This window comes from Bombus bifarius, unplaced genomic scaffold (genome assembly GCF_011952205.1).
Source record: "Bombus bifarius isolate JDL3187 unplaced genomic scaffold, Bbif_JDL3187 scf7180000008379, whole genome shotgun sequence".
Classification (NCBI taxonomy): domain Eukaryota; kingdom Metazoa; phylum Arthropoda; class Insecta; order Hymenoptera; family Apidae; genus Bombus; species Bombus bifarius.
This window is the reverse complement of record NW_022884629.1, coordinates 96,987-123,347: the sequence shown is the minus strand read 5'-3', so window position 1 is coordinate 123,347 and position 26,361 is coordinate 96,987. Positions and strand designations below refer to the sequence as shown.

The following is a 26,361-nucleotide window of genomic DNA, read 5'->3' as shown; positions in this document are numbered from 1 at the left end:
ATAGCTTATATATCGTCGACGTCAAGAAACAAGCTGAATACCAAACTAAGACGAAGGCAATCGTGCGACGTTCGTCTTGTTTCCGGTTAGAAGTCAGCCAGAACCGATGCACGGCTTAATACGACGCTGTGAACCGAGTCAAAGCGGGAAGTTGTCTTTGAGCGGACGCGCGTCCAACTGCGTCCACCACTGGCGTTACGATGAATATGTAACGCGCGGCAGAACTTCCGCTGGATCGTTCGACGCCGATTAAAGTGGAAAACACTGATCGATTCGCGGGATCTTAATTAACCCTGAACGGACGGGTCGGGTCAAAGTGAATCTGGCTACTTCTTTTGAAGCGACGTTCAGGGAAACTTGTTTACCTTGGACTAGATAGGTTGTTGAACTCTCCGGGGGAATAATTTAAGCGAAGAATATACATAAAAACTTTTCGAGGTCTGCGATTATTAAAAAATCAGGGGGCGAATTTAAAAAAGAAAGAGGAAAAGGAAATAGGAAAGGTAAATGTGTGTATATGCGAGAGCACATGTACAGCTGTGAGAAGTGCATGAATCAATGAAAATTCAGGTAATAGCCAAAGGTCAGCGATGCAGTTAACAGACAAATCGAATGTTTTAAACTTTAAACCACCGAGATTAAGAGTTGTGCAGCTAAAATATTACTGTTACTTTATTCACTGCAGCTTTGTTTTATATAACAATAGAACGGAACTTCGTTTATATGAATCCCATTTATTCCGACCGAAATTTTGGTTGTTAACGGATTAAATGAAATTCTACTGGTCCATCTACAATCCAGTTACCTAACTGTAAACGTAAATTCCTACTATATGAACAAAAAATCCATAGGTATTGGAAAATATCAATTGACTCTACTTATACGAACTCTAATTATACGTACGTGTAAACTATTTATTTCCCGACAAGTGCATATAAAACGAAGTTCTATTATCTTTTATATCTTATATAGTCTATCATTTATTATTTAATATATAATAAAGATCAAGTCCTGAAACAACAAAAAAGCACTGTGACGGATAGCGTTACGGTTCTAGTATATATCTAAACCTGCAATGAACATTCAATGGACCGTTCCATTTAGTTGCTGTTGAATTTTGACGAGCAACTCGTTAATTGCTTTGTCGTGCTAGAAAAACGAAAGGTTAACGAAACGGACCAGTTATATGCGATCGGATTATACAGTCGACTCCAAGCATCTTATAGATGAGTTAATGCGAGCCTGAAGTCTACTTGACAATTTTCTTGACATTTTATCACCCGGGCTCGTGTATCAAAGCTCGAGAAGTTTCACGTATCGAACGAACGTCGAAATTTTGTAGGGAATTGGGTTGTCGCGATCCCATTACCTCTAGGGTGAACCCACTCTATGCAAAATCGGAGCTGCAGAGAATGGTCTTTTCTTTCGACGAGCAATTTCAAATAACGACGTTACCCTGGCGTCTCACCTACCAAATGAAGTCCGATGCGACAACGACGAGATTATCGGACGATGCTGCTGGAATATCAAGTAAGAAGCAACAATCGAATTCATCCCTTGGAAGATTTCCCGCAGATACAACCCTATCTCTCGACAGGAAATAATGCTTTCTTTTGGAACGACAATCTTTTGGAAAAGAACGCGGCTTCCTCTTTGATTTGTTTATGTCAAAATATTCGAATCTTACAAATATACATTAATGGAAAACAGTATGGACACAGACTAGCTTCTTTTTTGTAAAACACTGTGTAAGTTTGCAAAAAGACGCGATCTTTATTTAATTCTCCTCAAGAACATCATTTTTGAGCGTTAAAAGTAAATGGTTATGACATAGATCTCGGTTTCTGAAACGAATACGCGTCATTCCGAATAATTGTTATGAACAGGTGGAATTTCTCTAAATTAAAAATATATCTTATATATAGTCATATATCCTACATCTTTTCTTTATCAATCTATAGGTGAAGTCCTGTATCTTAACGCATTACTATTATTGTTAACGATTATAATACGCGTTATTATTATTAACTTATAAACTTGTTCCAGAATAGACTCCCGCATCAAATTTGAAATAGGTGAAGTAAAAAGTTCTGAGCGCTTTTTCGCTTTATTTCGACGATGAAATTAACATAGTCAAGATTATTCGATTTAGATTAAATATGCGCCGTTTTGTTCGATTACTTTTGTCCATTTTGAAGGCAATTTCATAATTCCGCGGTTGAAGAAGTCCTCGTCCCTATTGGTAAAAAACTTGACCAGCTCATTTTCACAAGCCTCTCTTGAGGCCAGTTTTGTACCATCAAGAAAATTTTGCAAAAACTTAAAAAGGTGATAATCGCTTGGTGCCAGGTCTGGACTGTACGGCGGATGCGATAGAACCTCCCAGCCAAGCTCTCGGAGCTTCTGACGCGTCGTTAAAGATGTGTGCGGCCTGGCGTTGTCTTGATGGAACACAACACCTTTCCTATTGGCCAATTCTGGCCGCTTCTGGTCGATCGCCTGCTTCAGTCTGGTCAGTTGTTGACAATAGAGGTCCGAATTAAGTGTTTGCCCCGATGGGAGCAGCTCATAATGGATGATTCCCTTCCAATCCCACCAAACACACAATAAAACCTTCTTGGCCGTTAATCCACGCTTGGCGATCGTTTGGGCCGGCCCACCGCGATTGGACCACGATCTTTTTCGGCTGTTGTTCTCGTATGTGACCCATTTTTCATCGCCAGTCACCATCCGCTTCAAAAATGGGTCGATTTCGTTACGTCTCAACAAAGAATCGCAGGCATCAATTCGGTCCAAAAGGTTCTTTTGCGTCAATTCATGTGGCACCCATACGTCGAGCTTCTTCTTGAGACCAGCCTTATGCAAATGGTTCCAAACGGTTTTCTGGCTAATCTTCAGTTCCTGGGCAATGGAATAAGTGCTCACATGCCGGTCCGACTCGACGATTTCCATGATTTTATCCACATTTTCGACGATTGGCCTACCAGAGCGTGCCTCATCTTCGACGTCCATATTACCAGAACGGAATCGTTGGAACCACCGCTTTGCTGTTGCATTCGATACTGTACTGGGTCCATAAACAGCACAAATTTTTTTGGCCGCCTGCTCCGCCTTTTCACCTTGGTCGTAGTGGTACTGAAGAATGTATCGAATTTTCTCTTTTTTTATCTCCATTTTCGAACGCTGTAACACACAACTGGCTTCACCGAACACAAAACTGACAAAGAACCTTTTTGATGCGTAATATCACCTTGAAATCGGTGTATACTATGACTCGATGCGATGTGCACATCGTGAGATATGGCTCACTAAAGACATCTAGCGAAAAACGCTCAGAACTTTTTACTTAACCTAATAATCGAAATCTTATATGTTGCTAAGAACAGTCCATTCTATATCTCGTATTATTTAGCTTCATCGTGAAGCTGCTTAACGATGATGAATTTTTATGTTATATTTAAGCTTCAAACTGAAAAGCGATATTTTACAAGTAAATTAGATAAAGTATCGTAAATTTATATAGGATTTACATAAAAATCTGGTCTGTGCCAACATACCTTCCCTTCATCGCTGTACATATTTAATTCCATTAATTTAATTAATGTATTTAATTTAATGTATTTAATCCAATGTATTTAATGATGGCTTTTTGGTTTTATTGCGCTAAGAGTTTAATGATCGAACTATTGGACGCTTCGCGTGAGGTAGAGAGTATGGTGGATCTCGAAGTACTTGTATCGAGAAGTTACTCGAGCGGAGAAGGAAGATAACCTATAGCATTAAGGACATAGACCATTACGTTCGAGACAGAAGGCAATGCGGGTATGAAACATGAGTATTTATGCCTCTAGCGATACAGCACGCGTTCTGAGTTGTTCGAATACACAGAACGTCGGTAAAAATGGCTTTGATATTTTGTGAAGTTACGATATTCACGAAATAGTTCGAATCAATCATTCCGCTGAAAAACGCGGAAATTTGTTTTCACGTTTGTGAAGGACGTTCAATGTATCTTCTTCCTATCTTAATATAAAAGTGGCATCTATAAATTGCATATCGATATACTTTTCACACAACCTGCGTAAGGCGTATATTTGTTATTCATTATGCGAAATTTTCCTTCTCATATTTCCTTTTAAAGTTCTATCATTTATTCAGATATTTGGTAAGTGACATAATGGAATGTTCCCTTATAAAAGGACATCTGCTTAAACGTAGGTAAGTACATGGTACATTTGAAATTCAAGGATAAACGAACATCAGCCACTCAGAAGCCAAACTGATCAACACTCCGCACTTCTTATTAATTTCCTAATTTCCTTAAATAAGTAGATAATTCATATCCAATTTTCAAAAACAAACGACGTACTCCCATAAGATTTATTCGTCACATCAGGATAACATAAATCGTAAGGTAAACTTAAAAAAAAAAGAAAAAAAACAGTGTTTGTAACGATCATCGCTTTTTCATACTTTCTGTTTACAAAGTTGATCAATATAACTTTTGAGTAGGTCACGTATACAAACACGACTTTCGTATTCCGAGAGCGATTAGTAAACATCGACTTGTCCCGGGAATGCGTCGCAATTCACGAACCAAACATAACATTCAATATCGAGCTATTTATGTATTGTACTCACTGTCCTTTACGCAAAAGGCGCCGATAATCCAGAGTGGGAAGAGTGGCACGATGAACACGTTCCAGTGTCTTGCGTTCGTGTTGCACCGTAGACTCCTCCCGACGTGCAGCCTAAGGTAAATCATGATCGTTCCACGTGAACTCTCCGCGGCTCGATCATAGCAACCGATTGTCAAGCATCATCATCCACCAATTCCACCGACACCGTATGTTTCTTCGAATTAATCGAGATCGAAGGATCTCTGCCTTGACTCGCCTTCACGGAGACTGTCTTCCTGTATCCTCGTCCTGCGTGTCTTTCACACACTGTTCCCACATCTTCTTCAGTGTAACATGGAGTAACAATTAACCGACACGACGATCGAAATTAATCGACACTAACGATAGATCGCAATCGAACACGAAAACGCGACGCAGAATAGGAAAGAAGCACACTAGAAAAATCACTTTAAACTCCGTCAGATGCAACTACGTAGAGGTTTCGTGACGGGTTAGGAAGCCACGCAAGTGGTTAGAACACGCGTGATCATTGTCGAAACGATAATAACATCACTCACGGTGCAACGATCGCACGCGATTGTTCGACACGTTTCTCTCCCGGTCTTTCTCTCGATTTCATATCACACTACTTTATAACTTCTTTAACATTAATTAACTTCCGACTTCCCAACTTTTCCGCGCGAATTATTCCGTTTACGTTATATGTAGATGTACACGTCACGTTCCCGATGAAAATTCACGTTCGATAAATATGATTTTGACTGTCGACCGGGAACGATGTAATGCGCGCCACTCGCACTTGGCGAGATTTCGCTGTTCCACACTGTATCAGCAACACCGAGCCGTGCGGTGTACACCGCTACGCTAAGCTGCCACGGCCGACGTTAGCGTCGCCACTGTCGCTCTGCCTGCCACCACTACTCCAGCTTCCCCTTCCACCGCTACTCGCGCCCCACTTCTGCGCGCTACCCCTACCATAGAACCAGCCAGCTCGCTATGACACTAGTACCACCACCACGGCAGCGAAGCCAGCTGCCGACGTCGACGTCGTGGATCGTCGCCGTTGCTGCCGTCGTCTACGTCGTCCTCCTGCTCCGCGACGTCGTTGCCACAGTCGTGGTACTACGTCGATCGAAAAGAGCCTGCGTTGTACGCGCCCGCGCACATGCTTTACCTCGCATGCGTATTGAACGCACGGTTTCTCTCACTTTCTCCGTTGCATAGTTTCGTTGATAGGGCTGTCCCATTCGCACTCTCCGCTCGTCTTTCGCTCTTTCGTTTGCTTCTCTCGTCTCTACTCGCGCAGTATCGCGTATCAAGACTAGCCGAGAGGGTCTCTTGGAAAAAGAAAAGCGACACCCGTGAATGGAGATGAATGAAGAGGGGAATTTATGTTAATTTCGAGTATCGCACCGCGGCACGATTTGAATATAAGTTAGGCGCGACGCTAGTTGATTGTAGAGGGAATCGAGCGGAACCGGAACTGCGCGCTCTTTCCCCGTTTTTTTGAGCCTCATGTTCTTTGTTCTTTTACGTGTATTCTTTATTCTCGCTTTTGGTTCTGTTTCTTTACTGCGTGACGATTGCATAGTATCTAACAAAGGAGGTAGGGCCGAATGGATTCCTTCTATACGTAGATTTTTTAAGATACAAGAATATTCGTTGGATATTATTAGCTTCGAATGATTCATTCATGATCTGTCAAGGGTTGTGTAACGAGGTTGATCCTCTTTGTTACTTGAATATCAGATATGTATCTGTAAAAAAGAAGGATAATTCGTTACACGAGAGAATTACTATTGATTTCCGCTATTTAGGTCATAGTTCTATAACGTATATATAGATACTATTAATTTCAATAATACGTGCATTTGTGGTTTGTAATAGCCACGTAATGGACTCGCTAATGGCGCTAATCGCATGAACTGCATCTTTTGTCGTGTTTCTTTAATCAATATTCTCGTCCATCATCATCCCCCTTCCGACATTTCTCTCTGTCCCGGTCCTTTTCGTCATTCTCTCTGGGCAATCGTTTTCCTTTCCGCCTTCTCCTTCGTCTTCTGGTTCCCCGACTAAATTCGTTCGAGACTGATGGAAGAAGTTTCTGCAACAAGGCTACTGCACGCGCACTTATAAGAATGTGAACCGGAAAACGTGGATCGGCGAGGAAACAGGGGTGGGTTTGAAAGGGTGAGTTACAGAACGGGCAATGTGGCTCTCGAAGACGGAATTCCTGTTAATTCTAAATAAAGCGACATTTTTCTCTGTAATGTTCGAATAGAAGTGCGAATCGAATTGGTTAATTATATTGGGAATTGAATACAAATTCCTTCGTGTTTCTCCGGTGTTGTTCCTTCTTTTTTCTTCTTCTCCTTCTTCTGTCAGTTCTTTTTTTTAACAATTACGAACGTTCTCGTTCCATCGTCGTCCAGGCGTGCTTGTTTCCATTCCCCTTTGCATACTTTCGCCTTTTTTCCGCTCTCGCCCGTTCTCCACCCTTATCTTGCCCTGTAACCCCCGTCGAACCAGCCATAGCCCTTCCTTTCCCTTTATCGCGGCGCAGAAGCCGGGTCTTTGTACCGGTGCTCGCACTGGAATGCAAAAATTTTCAGAGAGACGAGAAGATATTGAAGAATCATGAATAGAAATGACAAAGGTTTGCGTTTATATTAATTCCAGATATAGATGTCCAGACCTCTTCTAGCTCACTGCTCTGCTTTTCTGGTGCAATGTTGAATAGAGACACAGTTGACAGTGTTTAATTACATAACGAAACAAATTCAGTCATTTCCCTGTGATTTCGGTGCTCCTTCGTAACTGGTTACGGGTTTTCTTCCTTCAGGCCCGATTCTCTGGTGGCCTCTTTGCTACATTAATCGTATTTTTACCCGGTTTCCAGCTTCCTCCCTTCTTTCTTTCTCCAACTCTCTCCGTTTCCTGCTTTTTTTCTTCTAAATTAGTTTGCTTAATCCATCCGTGGGCTTCGACCCGTTTTCCCGTGGATCTCGTCTTAAATTTTCTTCGTGGAAAGTCTCTTTGCTTTTCTTTTGGTCGAACGTTCTTTTTCCTTTTTTCTTCGTTCTAAATTTTTTCTGTCGTCGTCGCTAAACTTATCGGAAGAGAAAATAGAGAGATCCAGAGAGAGGGCGTGGACAAGCGTGTATCGGTGAGAAAAGAAAGAATGAGAAAAGAGAGGGCGAAAGAAAAATTACTGATACAAGGGGAATAGAATTTGATGGACCAGAGATAGTTTGGACTCTCCCCAGGTAAAAAAACCATAAACAAACGTGTTTAATTATAGCAGGACCCTGTTTTGGTTCATCCACTTTTCCCTTTCCTACCCCTATTAACTGGTCGTATGCTCAGTTTCGTCGTGGTACACGGTTTTATGCTTTCGTTCAGACCTCACGGTCACTTCGTCCTCTTTTTCTTCGTTGCTTTCACGATATTTTCTCTCTGTCTGGTCACTTTATCATTTTTGTCCATCGTTATCTCTTCCTCTTTCCTTTTTCTTCCTTTCGCTGGCCCCTTTATTTTTCCTCCGTAAGAATGGGTTCTCTATAAATTATTCGAAACAATGCTGGAAAAATACCTTTGAAATTTGCTTTAACGTCACTGTGTACGCTCGCACCCTTTCGCTCTCGTTGCTCTGAGACAACCCCTCGACTTCCTGGTCACGTTTTACGGTGTTTAACTACGACTACTGATTTTCAGCGTCCATTTTCCCCGTCCTTCTTACCATTTTCATCATTTTCGCCTCGTTTCCTCGTCTTTGTTTTTCTCTTTTCTAATTTGGTAAAGGCCAACGATGCATTAACGCAAAGTTTCATTTATAATTTCTTTTTAGTTCATATTATTCAATTCCATTGAATCCACAGTACGCATCCAAAAATTTGTTCAACAATTTTATGAAATTTGGTGGAATCGAAGTATGTTTTATTGTACTGCAATAAACTTTTTTTCAAATTATAGAACTTCTTTTTATTCCTCCAATTTGTGGGCTTTTGCAGTATATCTATTACTCTAATGTTTTAACATGTTTTTAATATCTTTTCAAAACAATAATTTATGTTTTCATAATAATGTTTTAGTGACGCTAGTAATACTTGTACGACTATTATTTTAGTACTATAGTATTTTAAGGTATTTTTAAATTTCACCTTTGCCTGTTCTTGCAAATAAATGCAGTAGCTCGAAATATCGTTGGCGAAATGCGCTTTGAAGGATAGAGGAGGAATGTATCGGAAAATCACCAGTGAAAACGAGACCTACACACAGCGTAATCATAATCCCAATGACGACTCGAGATCAGACGTATGACTTGGTGAATGAGTTAATGAGAACGTTGCATCGAAAGATGAATACCCCTCCCTTTCCATTTCTCTTCTCTCTTCCACTAATACTCGCGAGGCTTTAGGGAAATTTGCTTCATCAGATATTGCTGCGTACTATTCACGGGAGTTATGGTTCTCGAGTTTCGAAACCGATTTAAAAGTACACCTATCGTGATTGCGTTGCATAATATATGATATACTAATGTATTATAGAATAATGTATATATAGTACATATTATAATATCATATTTATCGATTCCTATATACAATATTATAATATCTTATTTAAATTGTTGTATATAATTGAGTATATAAGGAAATTAAAAAGAAATGTAATTAATAAATTGGTAGTATTCGGTAGAAATAAATATATACATATAGAATGATATTAACAATACATATAATATACTATGCGGAAGAATAATTTTAAATTAGATTGAAAAATATAAAGTATGCTACTGAATACGTGTTTTGTGATAAATCGCAAGCATTCGTTATAATGATATAGTTGCTATCGTAGTGAATGCTCAAGGAAACTTTTGCAACTTTATATAAGGAAAAGCGTTTAAAAGAGAATCGTGTTATGTTAAGCTTCGCGAGACCCAATGAATGTTTATTTTGAATGAAACTTGGAGAATTTACTCGATTGCGTTCGTTTCCTTCGGAATACCCGCTTACACGGCCAGGAAAAGGATTTCCTTTAATTTTGACTATGGCCACATTTGCATTGCGATTTCCTTGGAACAACAAGCGATGCTGTCCAATTACGCGGAGTGAAGCACGCCAATTTTTTTCCATTCCACTTTCCCTTTATTTCTTTTCTTCTAGAAACTTTCTGACGTCATAATTCTTAATTCATACATATTTTGCTTCTTAAGAAATAATTTTCACGCTTCCGTAAAATTTTTGAACACTAAAGTGAAAAGTGTAAGGGAAAAGATGAAAAAAATTGTTATCGTAAATTTGATGAAGACTTTTTCTTTGGCTATACTTTTCCTTGTTATATATACGACAACATTTACGTATTTTCTCCTTTTTTCATAATTCATCGGAAACTTCTCCCTGACGTATGATATGTCATTCGAACAGAACGAAAAAATCCACTCGAAAGAGAGGTAACACACGATCGAACACCAACTAAAAAACAAAAAAGAAAAGAAAAAAGAGGAACACTGTTGAATTTTGAATTTTCGCGTGTTTATGTTGCGACTCAAATATCGACAAAAATTGAAGCACTTTAGGGAGAAAAAAACGAGATGCCCCGAGGTGAAAGCAGAAAAAAAGAGGAGAGGGTTAAACATGACATGTGTTTTTATTCGATCACCTTTGCAGGATCTCACTTCAATTTTTATGTGATCACTTGCCCGTGTCCCTTTCTGCGCTCGACCCTCTTTTTGTCGTCTTTTTATCTCGCCTCTGCCGTAGCTGGAAATTTTATCGATAAAGAATTCCTCGTCTAGCACAGAATCCAAGTAAAAAAAAGAATTGAAAATAAAAATACAGACGAATTGAAACGAGTAATTCGATACGAACAATAATTCTTTTGTGAATGTCGAATTTTGCCGAAATAATTGTTGAGGTGTAGAATAAATTTATTCCCGGTTTGGAAAGGAAACTACAGAAAGCATTTTATGATCTTTATCCCATCGAAAAATTTATTGCCTTTTACGAACCATTTTATCAGGTGATAGAAAATAAAACTTGTTCGTTCGTGTTGTTTTTTTAAACATTTGCTGTATCGTCATTCTTTGTTTCTCTTGGTTTCACCTCAATAGCATATCTTCCCCGCGGTGAAACTTAAACCGTAACTCATGCATACAAAAAGTGGCCCATGGAGCAAGAAAAGAACGCGGGTCGGTGCAAAAAGGATTTGCTTCATTTCCGCTATTCCTGCATTTACATTTCACTATTATTTCAACGTCAACAGGATTAATACCGGGTCTATTAAAGAGGTTGGGTAAATAAAAGTAATTTTTTTTAAAAACACGAACTTTCAACAAAAGAGAGAAAGAAAAAGAGAGCCAACCGGTAGAAACGACGATAATTTCCAGCAGAAAACGAGTTCGTCTCTTTCACGTTCAATTTATCGTTATACGAGTTTGCATACACTCGAAATTGTTCGTCATTCACTTGAATCATTTAGGACGAGGGATATAATTTTAAAATAACTTTATACTCAGAGGATCACGTTGATTCGATGACCTTATAGAATAAACCTAAATTCCAAATTTTATTATATTAACCTATTAATGACACAATAGTTTCTTCATCTCTGGATCCCAAATTGTTTCATTATTATTTAAAAATGCCTCCTGAAAATATAATAAAATTAATGAATTAAAATGAATTGATTTGAAATTGATTTATTTCTATTAGCTCTTAATTTTATGATTACAAAAACATTTTTCTAAAGAGTAACCTAGTGAAGAAGTGAAAGAACATTTTTCTAAACAAATCAGAAGGTAAAGTGAGGAAATTCTTGTCTCGAAGAAATAATACTTGATCCACTATCTAATCGACAAATTTCATAAAAACCGCTGAAGTTGAGAGTTAACGTTTGAAGGTACACGTGTGATCGTTACAAAAATTCTTCTCGTACGTCAGCGCGTTACCATCCCAGTTCGCGCTGTAGTTGTTGTCAAGGATCGCGTCTATTTTTCCAAGGACTTTGTCGAAAAATGATGCTTCTTGTCCCGATACTACAAGCTCGACGGATGAAACCGACGAATAGAAGGACGAAATTTTGTTTTGGAAAATTTTGAAATTTATTTTGTATAGAATTTCGTTTCCTGAATCTTTTTTTCAGTCGAACGAAATTTAAAGAAAATTTCAATCGAATTTAATTCAATCAAATTGTTAGGGAAGTGATACATTTACACTGTACATGAGAGTGTGTGTGTAAGGGTTAGAGGGCGTCAAGGACTCAGTGGAAACAAAAGACTGTTGTCAGATGTTAGAAGAAAAACAATAGACAACGTTAGATCAGAAGGACGGTTTCAAGGTGGGACGACCGAAAGGTCAGAGTGTGCGAGTCGAAAAGTGTGTGTGTTGCGAGAGTCAGAGCTAATCGAGTCGTCGAAGAGTAGAGTCGTTAGAGTTAATCGAGACACCGAAGAGTAGAGTCCGTTGCCGTTGGAAATACATAAACAAATATAGAAGAAGAAGAGAGGAATATAGATGTATAACTGTTGTATGGGAAATATAGCCAATAATTTGTATTCCCAAATCCTCGAATTTCCTTAACACAAATTTAAAGAAAAGTCAATCGAAATCGAGTGTCAGATAAATATATTAGAAAATTGTTACACGACGATACTTGATCATGTCTAACTCAATTTTGCGAATTTCACTGCAGCAAGATTCAAAGACATTCATCGCAAAGGCTTGACGATGGTAAATTTCAAGGAGAGTTTTTAATTTCATATCTATATTGGAAAATTCGCTGCGTACATTACGGTATTCAACTTTAATCTTCCTCTTACTTAGTAACATAAAAAATGCAACGTGAAGAAGAACTAAAAAGTTTTTCTCTTTCTAACATTTTCCTTCACCTTCCCCCTTTTTTTGTAAATTAATACACGCTGGAGATATGCGACGAAATTAATTACGTGGTTTAAAAATTAATACATTCACGCCTGATTATTCAATCTTCTATTGAATCAAAGAATCGGTATGAATAGAGTGTACAAAGAATATACGAAAAGCGACTAGTTTCACAGCTACCCTTTGACTGGTCAAGAAAGAGCTATTTAGCGTATTGTTTGAATAAACAAATATTTGAACAGATGAATATTTTCGCATCGTGAAATAATACTCGCCGGTTTCAAATAAAGCATTCAGACGTTTGACGTGACGTTAAATTTTAATGAATAGCGGTCGAACGACGGCTCGTTCGCGATTCTAATTTCCAGCCAGAAGCGAACAGAATGCGAAACTAGTTCTCTTCTTAATTATTCGCAATAACATTAATTAAATTTGATTCAATGGCCGGAGGAAAGAGGTGGTGATAGCGGTAGAACGTGATTTGTCGAACGGAATGAAACTCCCTGGAAGACCTCGCGGATTAAGTTTTTCAGTAATTTCTCTTTCCCCTAACGAGAAACGATGGAGACTGTCCAAACAATAAGTTTTGTCGTATTTTATAACATAATACATCTTCCCTCGTGTGTCCGTCTGTTTCGTTAAAATCAACGTCTACGTGCTTGTCTACGTGCGTGAAGAAAGAAAACATGTGTGGATGTGCGGTGAAAATAGGAGGAAAAAATAGCGCACGTGAGTTTGGTCGCGCGGCGAATGGAACGAAAATACCCGAATGTGGTAATACGCTGCACGGGAATATAATTTCAGTAGAAAACGGCCCGTCAAAATCACACTCCCGCCTAGAACGCCAGGATTCGGTGTAATTTTATTTGAAACTGTGGAATGTCGAAACGAAACACGCGAAGCGAACTATTTACGTTGCATCGGCGTCAAATAAACGTGGAACCAAAAATTTGGAGACTCTTGGGTATGGTGCCAGGAACAAAACTATCGCCGTGGCGTTGTGACAAACAATTTGCCTCATCGGATTCTATTCGCTTGCAAATTTTCTCCATTGTCGTGTTGCTTTAAGGTTTAATATATTTTCTTCTTGCACATGTTGGAAGTAACTATGCCGACTAGATGAACATTGGAATGTGGTTATCGCGATGACCATTCTGCCTTTTATACTTGCTTATCTCATTGCTTTGACAGACTAATTATTATTAGTCTTACAATTAGAATTTCAATGGTAGATGAGCACTTCTTTATTTTGTTTGAACTGGTGTTGTGTGTATAACGTTTCACAAAAATTTGTGCATAAAATTTTACCGTTATGTCTATTCTTTCTTGGATTATAATTTACGTGAAGTATAGCAGGAAAATTCTCTTTGTAACCGTTTAAAATCATTATTGCGTTGTAACCTAATATGAGTTTATTATGCATAGAATTTTAAATAAAATACGATTTTCCAAAATTATGCAAAGTAATAAATTCTCTTTGTAGACATCTAAATTCATTATTTCTCTGTAATTTGAAATTAGTTCATTATGCGTGAAGTTTTGAACGGAAGCATCTTTTGAAAATTATGTACAGGACGATTGATTATTCATTCTTCACATTTACATAGTACATGCCGACACATTCGTTGCCGGATAACGAATTTACCGTGGAAGTAACAGGAAGAATAATTAAATATGGCTTTATGAAAGAGTACTTAATATTAACGTCTGTTAAAAATTAACAGTTATATTCACGCAAAATCAAAGTGATTAACATTACGGATAATGTTAAATGCCCTCAAAGATTGATAAACAACAAAGTAAGAGTTTCACTTTGAAAAAATCAAGGCAAATTGAAACGAGGCATATCGTCTCTATCACGTACAAAAATTTCAGGAAGCATGTTAAGAAGAGGAAAATTGTAAAAAGATCGTGGCAACATGAAGGATCGAAGAACGGGTACAGTTTATCCAGGAAAGAAGAGAAGACAAACAGGCATAGTTAGAAAGTTTATCGAGATCTCGAACGATTCAACGCGAGTCGAACAGCCACCGACGAACTTTCGGAATGGCCTGATTCTATGAAAAACTTTCGAAGAAGCTGCGGTGAATGGAGGTTATTAAGGAGCAGCAGCATCGTCGACAAACGTCCCAGCTGTTATGTCCCGTTTCTCAAGAAAATTCGCCTTTCCACGTGGAATTCTTGACGAATTTGAGTCGAACTTTGACTAGAGGAAACCGGGACACGTGCTTTCCCGCGATTAACTCTCTCGACTACAAAATCGTTGGTTCCATAGCGTATCCGGGTCGTAAATTCCGCGTGCTTGAATCGAAATGCATTAAGCCGACTTTTAATTTCCGAGATACAGGCTGCTGCGATATTAACCCGCTGGCTTGGTCATCTTTTAGGCAGAAAGGGTTAATTACGAAATTAAAAATTAACAGAGACAAGTCAATTTCAGAGTGAAAATGTAAATACACGCAAGTATTTGAATATATCTGTGAACACATTTTATGCATATATTACGCGTGTTACACGATACATCTTGAAATTTCATTAGCATTATTACGAAACTTGACTAACACGATCATTGCTCAAGTTTGATACAAATCACACTGTAAATTTGCAACAGCTACATTTTACGAATTTTTTACATTTTAGAATCGATAATTGTTACAAATGTGGAATAACAATATAATTAGTCACTGATATGGATATTGCTTTGATAAAATATACAATGCTTCACAGAGAACACGGTTCAAATTTTGTTCGGGAAAACAACATTTCATATATAGCAACTTAATAAATTTGCACATCTAATTTTTGCTTATATATATTAGCTATAATTTTCGTTATCTATATATAACATAACGTACACATTTACACGTCACAGTTCCGTTGCACGAACGTTAAACCTTAGTTGTCTTGATTGTGAGTAAAAGAAAAGAGAATTACATTCGATTATCGCAGAGACCTGGTTATGGCCACGCGAAATACGTTGCAGCTGACCAGCTCATTACCTTTGGAAACATGACGAATTACCGCGTGAAGGGTAATTACGGATGATGAATCATCGTCTTAATCGCTTTCGGTGGCAACATCGAGATTAGTGTGTGTGCGTGTGTGTCTCAGTTAATAACAATTTTGACCGAAGAAGCATTGTTTCTCTCGTACAGCACCTAAGTACACACAAAACGAATCCCAGCGAATATCGTAATAATTAATACGGTTAAAATATTAATTTCGCTGACTAGGCGCTAACGCTAGCTGTTCGTGAAACTTACAGCAGGTTTTCGTGAATTATCGTACTATAAATCTCGACAATAGCTTGTTACAGTGCTTTATCTTTTATCTTTAATCGAGATAAGAAAGGAAATTATATATAATATATATATGTCGGAGATGAAAGGAAAACCGGAGCCTTCCCTTTGCAATTTTGAGGAAGCCTTCTAATGCTTTAGCCTAGATTTTATCATAACTGTAATTAAGCAATTGTCATTTGTAATTGTTTGATATTTGTGAAAGCGAAAGTGGGTTCGAGGTGACAACTGGTCGCCGAACGTAGCCACGGTCGCGGGATAAACGTTTTGCCTGACGAAGGTGTGGATCGGTTGTATTGTTCTCCCTAGAAATCACATAGAATTGTACTTTAGAGATGTCGATATAATAGGACACACGTTGTATTAGGAATCAATCTCCAGACAGAAACTGCCTAGCAACGGCGTTTGGATCTTTCTCGATGTTTCCAAAGAGTATACAACAAACTTTTGACAGAAATTGCCTAGCAACAACGATTGGAACCTTCTCGATGTCTCCAGCGAGCATATAACAAACAAATGCAGTCGTATAGCGAAAAAGATTTTCATCAGATATTCATTCGTGTGATCGCCTTGGAAAGTGATACATCGACCAATTTACCGAGTGTCTCAGCAATCGTATTTTTGTGTTTAAAATTATTCCACGCATAGTAAAGAGTTATCCCGTTGACCGTGGATTCGTTTGAACCCCGGAACATTGTTAATGGCGTTAATTAAATTCATTATTCGTAAAACCTATCAATCGTTAATCTCATTATTCGTTAAATTTATTATTCGTAAGACATATTATTCGTTCCTCTTATTGTTCGTTAAACTTATTATTCTTTAATCTAATTATTAGTTAAACTTATCGTTTGTTAATCTTATCATTTATTAAACTCATTATTCATAATATTTTGTAAAATCTTGTTTATTCGCGTAAATATATTCTCTGTTTCGTAAAACAATGGCTAATTCAAACGAAGAATCATTACGCGCCTTAAATCCTAATGATAACCCGACATATATATATAGAATATATATATATAATAGAAATATATATATATTTATAAATATAAATACAGTGGAAAGAAGAGAAAGGATGGGAAAGAAGTATTCAAAAGTAATCGAACATTCTCGAGCGATTGATACGAGGAATGGTACAACAGCGAAGAATCGTACGAAGGTTGGGAAAGAAGGTGCATTCGTAACTATGAAAAATGACCGCAACTCCATGTCAGAACTAACAATAAATCTGGAGAAATATCACGTAAATTCTCGCCATATCGTAGCAGTGACATTGAAAAACGGTATATTCCATTTATTAGGCAGTCGCGAATGCACCGTTGAATAAATTCATCTTTTAGAAGATTGCTCGACACCTGTAATTATAGGTTTATTGTACAACCACGGATGATGTGAAATTTATGAACGTAAATTTTGTTTGGCACAGAGTCGCACAGAATATTAATGAACAGGGCGGAGAGTTAGGCGTTTAAAACACGTTGCAGTATGCGAAGTATGAATTACCAGTAAGATATTACTATGAAAATACGATATCGAAGCTAAAGTTTCAGTTAAATGGATGATCTGTAAACGTGACGAGGTATTAGTGAATTCAATTCCGAAGTTCGTGTGACACTAACCCTTCGTATATGGTATGTTTTGCGTTTATGTTTCGTATTTACAGGGATGAAGGTTCTGAGCAGCTTTGATTGAAATACCAAGTTTCCAGCGTGAGTTTACGGGGAATTTTGGTATCTCGAAATCGTTTAGAACTTTCGAAATCTCCTCTCTCTGTGTGCTGTATTGGAGTCCTACAAGAACTCTTTGTGTTTATCAAAATATTCGACATTCTCCTTTTCATTGAATTCCTTGAGACTTTCCCCGCTCGGAATTCTCCGATTTCTTCGAGTTCTCCGAAAATGCTACAACCTTCCTGAACCACCTTAAAACTTTTTCGAGTCTTCGAACTCGTTGGACTATCGAATTTCCCAGTAATTCGTTGAACTCTCCGAATGTTCAAATTTTTTGGAAATAATTTGCAACGCTTGAACTTTTCGAAATATTCGGATTTTCCTGGAACCTTTAAATCTTTGAGGACACTCGGAATGTACCGTGTAACGTTTGAAGTCGAGGAAACTCCTCGAGTGTTCTGTAATGTTCGAGCAGTTTGAAACTTTGCGGAAGTTTCGACGCTTCCAAACCCTCAGGAAATTCCATCGATCTCCAACCGTTTCTGATCCATTAAAAGTTTAGTATTTTTCCACTCATTTCTGAAAGCAACTTGGCGCTACTGATTCGAGATAACGTTTATAAAAACTTCTCTCTTTCCTCGAGTTCACGCATACACATTTTTCCATTTTCTCGGTTACGAGAATTACGTCTGTGCTTGCAGCCATAGATTCGCTGGTTGCACGGGACGTGCGCGATATTCTCCTGGTAAACGATAACAACACCGGCTGCATATGCACCTCGGGAGACATTTCGGCCCGATGTATACACCCGTAGCGCCAGAGAACAGACAATGCGTATCGTCGTAGCTGTCAATGAGACTGGTGGAATCTCGTTAGTACACCATTCTTTTTAGCCAACAATCTACAATCATTCTTCATACATAGCTCGTTAAAACGTAACTGCATTGCTAAATAGAAAATATCACTTAAAATCCTAAAGCGATACTCAATTAAATAGCTTCTGTGTTACGTTTACCGGTTTGGGATATCGTTGATGAGGAATTTTTCATTTCTGTGGCTTATTCTCTAGAGGAGAAAAATTCGTTAACGTTGATTAATGTTACATATGCAACTCTATCTATAACCAAGTTGATTTACAAAAACGAACTACGTGAGTGAATACATAAACTTCCTTGAAATTTGATTTTATTAATTAGTTGTAAGTTAATTTATAACGTGAATTTAATAAAGTAATTTATAAGATCATCGATAGAATTTTGAAATCATTTTGTTCCAAATTCTATGTTCCTATTTGTTATCTCGAATTAACAAGATATTTTGTTCTGTATAACCAATGTGCAAATGACGTGATTGATCTGGATTTTGGAAATGACAAAGGAAGTAGCTACGCGATCGAAGAAACTGACCCAGTTGCTAAACCACTGTTTCATACGGAGTCACCGTATCTATTATAAGGGTTGATGGTTTGGCAGAGTTGCGGAGTCTTATTTATGGGGTGGCGTGTACTGTCGCGACCTGGCGAACTTACAAATTCTGGCTAGTACGTGTCGACGGCGTCATACTTCGAAAACTATAATTCGCTCTTCCACTCCTCACTCTCTCTTTCTATTTCTCTTCATCTCTCTCGGCTCAACTTCTTACTAAACAATGATCTGTCCACGGAATGCAAATGTCGCGTGCTAATATCGAGGTTGCAGCAATCAGCCGTTTTCATTGTGTTTCCAACTACTCAAAACGTTGCGGCGTTACTCATATATTTAATCAGAGAAAATAGGGTGGTTTGTTACCTACAGTCGTTACGACACATTAAGTCCTCGCCTACTTTCATCAAAACAATGAAGCGTTGCGACCACTTACACTTATGTTCGCAGGTATTAAGACACTTACAGAAAGTAAGTTTAACCTCAGAAATAGGAATTTATTAGTGGAATTTATTAATGATTAGGAATTTATTAAAAAGTTCTAGGTTAAGGGGGCAAAGTACTTACGATAAGTACAATTTTGTCGATTTCCTCATATTAAATTCACTCGTAATGATTGACGTCTTTTAAGCTGTTAACTGAGGAATTAGTTTCAAAAATCTATTATAAATCTTACGAAAAAAGTAAAGCAAAACGAGCATGGATTACATTTTCATTTGATGAAAAATTAACAATCCATTGTTTAAAATAGGTATTGTTTATAAAAACTTAAAAATTGCCAAAAAAATAATAAAGTAAAATATACAAAATAATTCGGGCAATAGCCGGTATACGCAGTAAAGTACACAAAATAATTCGGTGAATAGCCGATGTATTGGGGAAAGTAATCAACCCAATTTATAAAAATGTTATATTCGATTACATGCAGCATAACCGAAGAGAATAATCAAATAATCAAGCTTTCTTTTTTCACTTTCGCTTTGTTTTATAAAATACGTTATAGCTTTACTGAAAATATAAAGAAAACATACCACTAAATGCCATTTATATTACTTTTTACTAAAATTTTGATTTTTTATAGTAAATGGCAATTTTTTATTTTACACGACGAGTATACCTGTCAACCGCGTCGAACTAAAGTTTTGGATTGACCATAAAATGCAAAAGATCATAAGATGTCCATAAGATGCAAAATACGTACTTAATCCCAAGACCAATTCAAAAGGACTATTTCGATATTTTAACATAAGGAATGGAATTTTAGAATTGATGTATTTGTGGTTCTTTAGGTTCCAACTGTGTTTTATCAGTTCCTGGCGCTTTGTTTTGACGTATCGTGAACATTCCAATTCACTTTTTCAGAGAAAACCTGAAAAACACGATTGAAACACACGATTGAAACACACGAAGAATCATAAATATATCAAATGATCTTCGTAAAAGTTCCACAGCCGAAGTTTCCAAATTGTTCATCCTGTGCCTTTTGTGCGCGCGTGTGTGTGCCTTCAGATGAAACCAGAGAAAAGCTCAATGCTCAGTGACAGATTTAATCCTTTAGGAGCCTAAAGCTACTAATCATTTTGCGATCCCTAAGCTGAAGCAAATTTAGTTTCAGTTTAGTTTAGTTTAGTTTAGTCTCATTTAGAAACAGTTCAGCCTAGCTAAATCGATGCTTGTTAATTATATATAGGAAAATTAATAGGAAACTGATATATATATATATATATATATATATATGCCTCCAGAGATCCTTTGCCTAATCTGTCAAAATATGACTTACGACTTAGACGTTGAATATTAACTTCACGTGTAGTAATTGAAATACGCACTACGCGATGGTCCAAAACAGTAAAAGGAGTCTCGTTGGAGCATTCAGTGGTTTTTGCATTCTAGAAAACGCAAGAATGTTCCCGAACATTTCGGAATGAGTTCACCATGCGCTCGAGCCGAGTCTCGAACAACTATACATGTTGATCCGACAAACATCGTTTCAACTAAACTAAAATTTTTATCCCAGGCTTTGCACACTAACACGTGCATTTTGCGCTATTCTGATAATCGTTTGTCAATCCCTTTGGTAAGCATTTTCGGAGCCCCTATAGCGTTTCGAGACCTAACGCTTATAGTGCCATTAGCATCAAAGTATATCCGCGCCTACTGATACTTATGAACGAGAGAGTATACGACGGCGCGCGTTCGAGATCGCTAAACAATCAACGTAACGATGCAGTTTTAGTCTCGGCTGCGCTGAATTTTGGCGTTATCGCAGAACCGGAAATGGCTGGAAGCATCGGCCGTGGAGGACAGGCCGTGATCATCACGCGCCGCACTGTATAAATGACGGCGCAGTGCAAATCCGCGCAAAAATTGTCACGAACGAGTCCCACGGTGCAGTTGCAGCTGACGAATCGCGCGGATGGAACAGGATCCTATGCATTTTTAACGTTTCATGAATTACATATTATACGTAGGACACGCCGGGCCATGATGAATATTTATGCAATTAAAATCGTTGTTTATCGGGGGGCTCGGCGTAAATAATAAAGATTAGTCCGTTTCGTTGCGGGCGCGTGATGGGAATGTGCATGATTCATGTGTGCAAATGGTCGGCATTTGCTTTCCAAGAACGAAACGCGACGGAAGATGACTTGGCAAAGTGTCGTTTAGCGATGGAATCTAGATTTATGCTTGTAAAACAACGGACACGGGATGGTTTACCGAAGGGAAAAACATTTTCGCGGCGAAATTGGAAGGAAAAGTCGTGGAGTAGCTCCAAGTTGTCGGAAAACTGAAATTTTGCATTTGGGACAGGCTAGGCGCATTCTCCGCTCTACCAGAATAATCTTTTTACACATAATCTATTTTGAATATACAATCGTGAATGATAAAACTGTGACAGCTTCGTTTCAGGAGTCTTCATTTTTTTGATTCATTGATACAAGGCAGTTTTCATAAATGTTAAAATGCTAAAATATTAATAAAATAAAATAATAAAATTCACGGTATTACTGTCGTTTATTTTTTGTAAATTATTCAAATCGAGAAATGAACCTCTCGGGGGCTGAATTGATTAATTTCACTTACTGTTAATTTCTACTTTCATTACGATTGATGATCAGTTCTCAAGAAACGAACGACTTACTTCTGCAAGTTCATATTTCGCACGAATATGGCATAAATTGTCGTTTAAATTTACTTTAGGATTTACCCAGTTGGTCAACGTAGTTTCCGAATGACTTAAATATAAAGATTATCTCTCGCTTTTTATCTGTGTCTCATTTTGTGGAAAAATATATTCACGTAAAGTGGTTTGGGTAAATGTCAAAAAAGGAAAGAACGTTAGTATTATTCACAGTCTATTGATCTCTTATTGTCTAGAATTCATAAATTATGCAAATCAATAAATACCGATGTTACTTGTCGCTTCCTATATTCCTTTCATTTAAAAGCAAATACTTTTCTTTCGTAGAATTTGTTCACCTACATTTATCGAGGAATGTTTGACAGATGACATTCGATATTACGATCGCGACTAAGTGGTCTTGCTGAATGATGGAAAAAGGCGTCGACATTATTCACAATATTATTCTCGCTTTTGTAAATGTTCGTTTACACGATGGCTTGCAACGGCAGGAAAAACTCCGTCAGGAAAGAATCTATTGTGGTTTGCCGTGAAACGATGGCTGCTCGCAATCTGGAATTAGATTCGAGTGCAATAAATATTAATGAGACGTGGCGAACTTCGATGAATTTATTGCGCACCTGTCATGGGAACTACCATTGCCATACAACTTAGCGTTTTCAACACGATGAATGGTAATCGAACAATTGATACACAACGGAACGTGTTCTTGAATAGTTCCAGTCAATATTATAAACATTTCATTTGATCATCAACGATTAATTCCATTAAATTCGTAATTAAATACTAGCGGCATAATATTGCACGATATACGTCGAGGAACCGACGGTTGCATTAACTTCTTCACGGTCTTTCTCTATTAGTTAATTTTATTACCCGCAAGAAGAGTGGAATGTACATTTGCCAAGAGCTCCAATTTAGCAAGTTTCACGCTGAACTGAGAAACGATTTCAAGTAAGGAAGCAACGGGAACGAACGTGGAATTTATCTAATTCTTCTACTTCGTGCTGCTTGATAAACGTCCACCCAAATGAAATGCCAAATAACTTACACTTTGATTGCTACCCGTGGATATATATACTTATTTAACTCTAAAATGTACATTAGAAGTACATTAGATGTACATTAGAAGTAGGTATACGGAAGACGATATAAGATGTAAATGAAACAAATTAAAGAATTATTATGATCAAAATTAATCTACGTTTGAAATCAAATAAAATAAAATGAAGTGTCAATACCAATCGATGGTTAAAATACCAAGGATTATTCGAACTGTAATCGTAAATTGTTGGTTAAAACGTCCTGGAACGTCGTATTCGAGTTCTTGCGAATCTTGCCTCTCCATCGAATGGATTCTTTCACGGAACGACACGTCGCGACACCGATTTCCGGTGAATCGGATCGAGGGGAACGTGACACGGAGAGCAGGGAGTAATGCGCGTTTGAAATTCAAAGGTGAATCGTGTTGCACGCAGAGACGCGCGATCGATCGTTGAATCAAAGAAACGTCGCGGACGATGTCAGACACGATACCAATGGTATTATGACAGATATTGTGCCGAAGGCAACCTATAATACAGCGAGAGACGAGAAAAATCTGTCGTCTAGTCGCAAAAGTCGAAATTTTTGAACATATACCATTTTTCTTGCCTGAGACTCTTTGAAATTTTATAACGTATACGCGTATTGAACGTTTTCGTATTCCTCGTGAAATTGTTTGGCGAAACAGAAACTTAATATTTGTCGTTCGTTCAGAAATCCTATTGATTGTTAATCGACTGTGTTTTAATAACTGATATCAATTATCATATCACAAGGAACTAGTATGGATTATTATTAGTCGTAACTGAATTCTTAGTTTAAAATTTGTCCTTGATCTTTTTAAGATCAATTTATGAAAGCGTGCAGAAGGAGAATATTGTTTTATTTGTACATTATTACCGGACAGACGATACGTCGGACGATTACTTGCAATTCCTCGATTAAATAATGCGCATTATATCTCTGTATCTTTTGGAATCATTGATTGAACGAAAACAAAAAAATCCCATCTACAAATAAAACTATATCGAACATCGATGTTATTTTAACAGCTGCGCCTCCATTTTGTTAAATCTTCTATTCGGTTCTCTGTCAAATTCAATTCTCACGAAACATAGCCGAAACGTATTACACGATCCGGCCGGAACCACGAGCGTTTAACCTACAAAATTTTACGATCAACCCCGAAACGATGCTCCCCCCTCTCTCTCTAAAAACAATTTATCTCGCCACGTGGAGCGACTTTTCCACAAGAGATCGGCCGGTTTCCACGCCAGGCCGGGATACCAAGCAGAAATGACGACGTTGAACGCGTTCACGCTTGTACAGGATTTAACGAAAAATATCCAGCGACAGTCCCTCGTAAAGTCCCCTTGGCTTGTTCGACCTGTCAGAAATCGTTGCGTATCTCTGGCATCTCGTCATCGCGTCACCACGGTCTGTGACGGACGCAGCTGAAGTTGCGCTCGCGAGGAACATGGTTTAGCGCGAGTTTAGCCAGACTAAGCTGCAATTTTTCTCTGGCCACTCTAAATTAGAGTCAGGATTGTTGTTGTTGGGAAGCTACGACCTGATACGTTTGTCCAGCCACGATTCCCTGTTTTATATATTCAATACGTCCAGCTCTGTCGTTTGCATTTCACGCGAAATATCGCCGCGCTATTGTGCTTCTCCTCGTTGAAAACTCGACGACTGCTGATGCTACAAAAATATCGCTCGGTATTGTGAAAGATAGAACGTTCGTTTGATTCATGGTAGTAAAAATGTTCGTTGTGCTGATAAATTACGAAACCTTCTTTGTATCGTGCATTGCGTAGATTCTTTGATGTTGAAAGACAAAGAGATTGGTGGTCCTTGATAATTTAAACTTCAAGAAGAATATAAAGCGTTCTTGTTTATACGCATAAATTCCAGATATTAATGCTTCTGTCGATCATTGCGTCGATGAGTTACGAATCTTTTTGTACGGAATATCGTATGTATCTTGTGACACAAAAACATAAAAAAGATAAGCAAACCGTGATAATTCATCGAAACATGAACGAAATATATAAAGTGGCCTAGTTTATACGCACATATACATACATAAAAACACACACACACATTCTAGACACTAAGAGTTCTGTTTCTGTCGATTGAAAGCGTACCACGCTCGTTCGGTTTCTAAAAACGAAACGTCTCCGAGCGTATATCAAGCAGATAGGAGAAAGGTTTGGAATTGTGAAAGCGCACGATTCGTGTGCACGCGCGCATGGAACAGCAGAGTACGGGTAGTTGAACGATGGTTTTGCGAAACTTTTGAAACGAAGGACCTCGCGTACGTGCGCTGCCACGTGCAGAAGCGCGGTACAATTGTTTGTAATTGGGCAGAAAGCCAATAACATTCCGCAGCTGAAACCGAGGTGAACTTTCGACTGGTTTAGGATCTCGATTCCGAGGATAGTGGTCGTGCATCCGCCAAGGCACTGAATAAGTATGAAACAATGCGATTGTTATACACCGTTGTTATTGTTGTTTCTGCCTGCCTGTCATCCGGCTCATCGTTTGACCCCCTTTTCGAATTTATGCAAGCGGCTAAATTTCAATTCCATCGCATTCTCGAAATACACACGTTTGATTGGAATTATTTCTTGCAACGTGTAGAAGCAACGATTGCGCGTAATTGCAGTACTTCGAAGGGAAATCTTTGACAGTCCCCGTTTCTTCGTTTCGCATTAGATTAATTAACCACGTTAACGTTTATTCGTTGGCGAAACAGTTATGTATTTACGACCGATTTTCCGGACTTTTTGTCAAGATAAATCGTTTTGCCTAGGAAATCCAAGATCAAACGAAGCTGTGAACCAATGATTACGAAAATGTTAAACCTCGTCTCCTCGAATAACCACATTGTACTAATGCGAATAGCGCTGCTGCAATTTCAGTTGTCCTTGATCCCACGGCCTGCAGCCTGGGATTAATTGCACCTGGATTAATGGTTTCCCTAATCCCTTATTCGTACGTGGCAGTGACTTTGCGAGGCGGCTCTGCAAACCTGTCTTTCTTATCTCTCTTCGTTTCGTGTCTCTTTATTCTCTAACGATTAATTCTGTTTGACTCTGTTCGAAGGTGTTCCTTCGAATCACCCCGTTTCCTTCGGTCAAGGAAAATGTGATTAAAAATTTAATACCTGCAATAAACAGACAACTATGATTTTACAGAGAGATGTGCGATAAAGTTGAGATACAGCCGAATCCTTTTCAAAGTAACGTTTCTGTAGCTGGAA

General features: G+C 38.2%; 1 protein-coding gene across 1 annotated transcript in view; it reads right to left on the bottom strand.

Annotated features, from left to right (window-relative positions):
- LOC117212793 (neural cell adhesion molecule 1) overlaps positions 1 to 5,736 on the bottom strand; it is a 299,315-nt gene extending 293,579 nt beyond the window's left edge. Inside the window, exon 1 of the mRNA XM_033457831.1 lies at positions 4,642 to 5,736. Within this exon, the coding sequence (XP_033313722.1) occupies positions 4,642 to 4,765 (124 nt within the window). The 5' untranslated portion in view covers positions 4,766 to 5,736. The remainder of the gene's footprint in view (positions 1 to 4,641) is intronic.
- Positions 5,737 to 26,361: the final 20,625 nt, after the last annotated feature.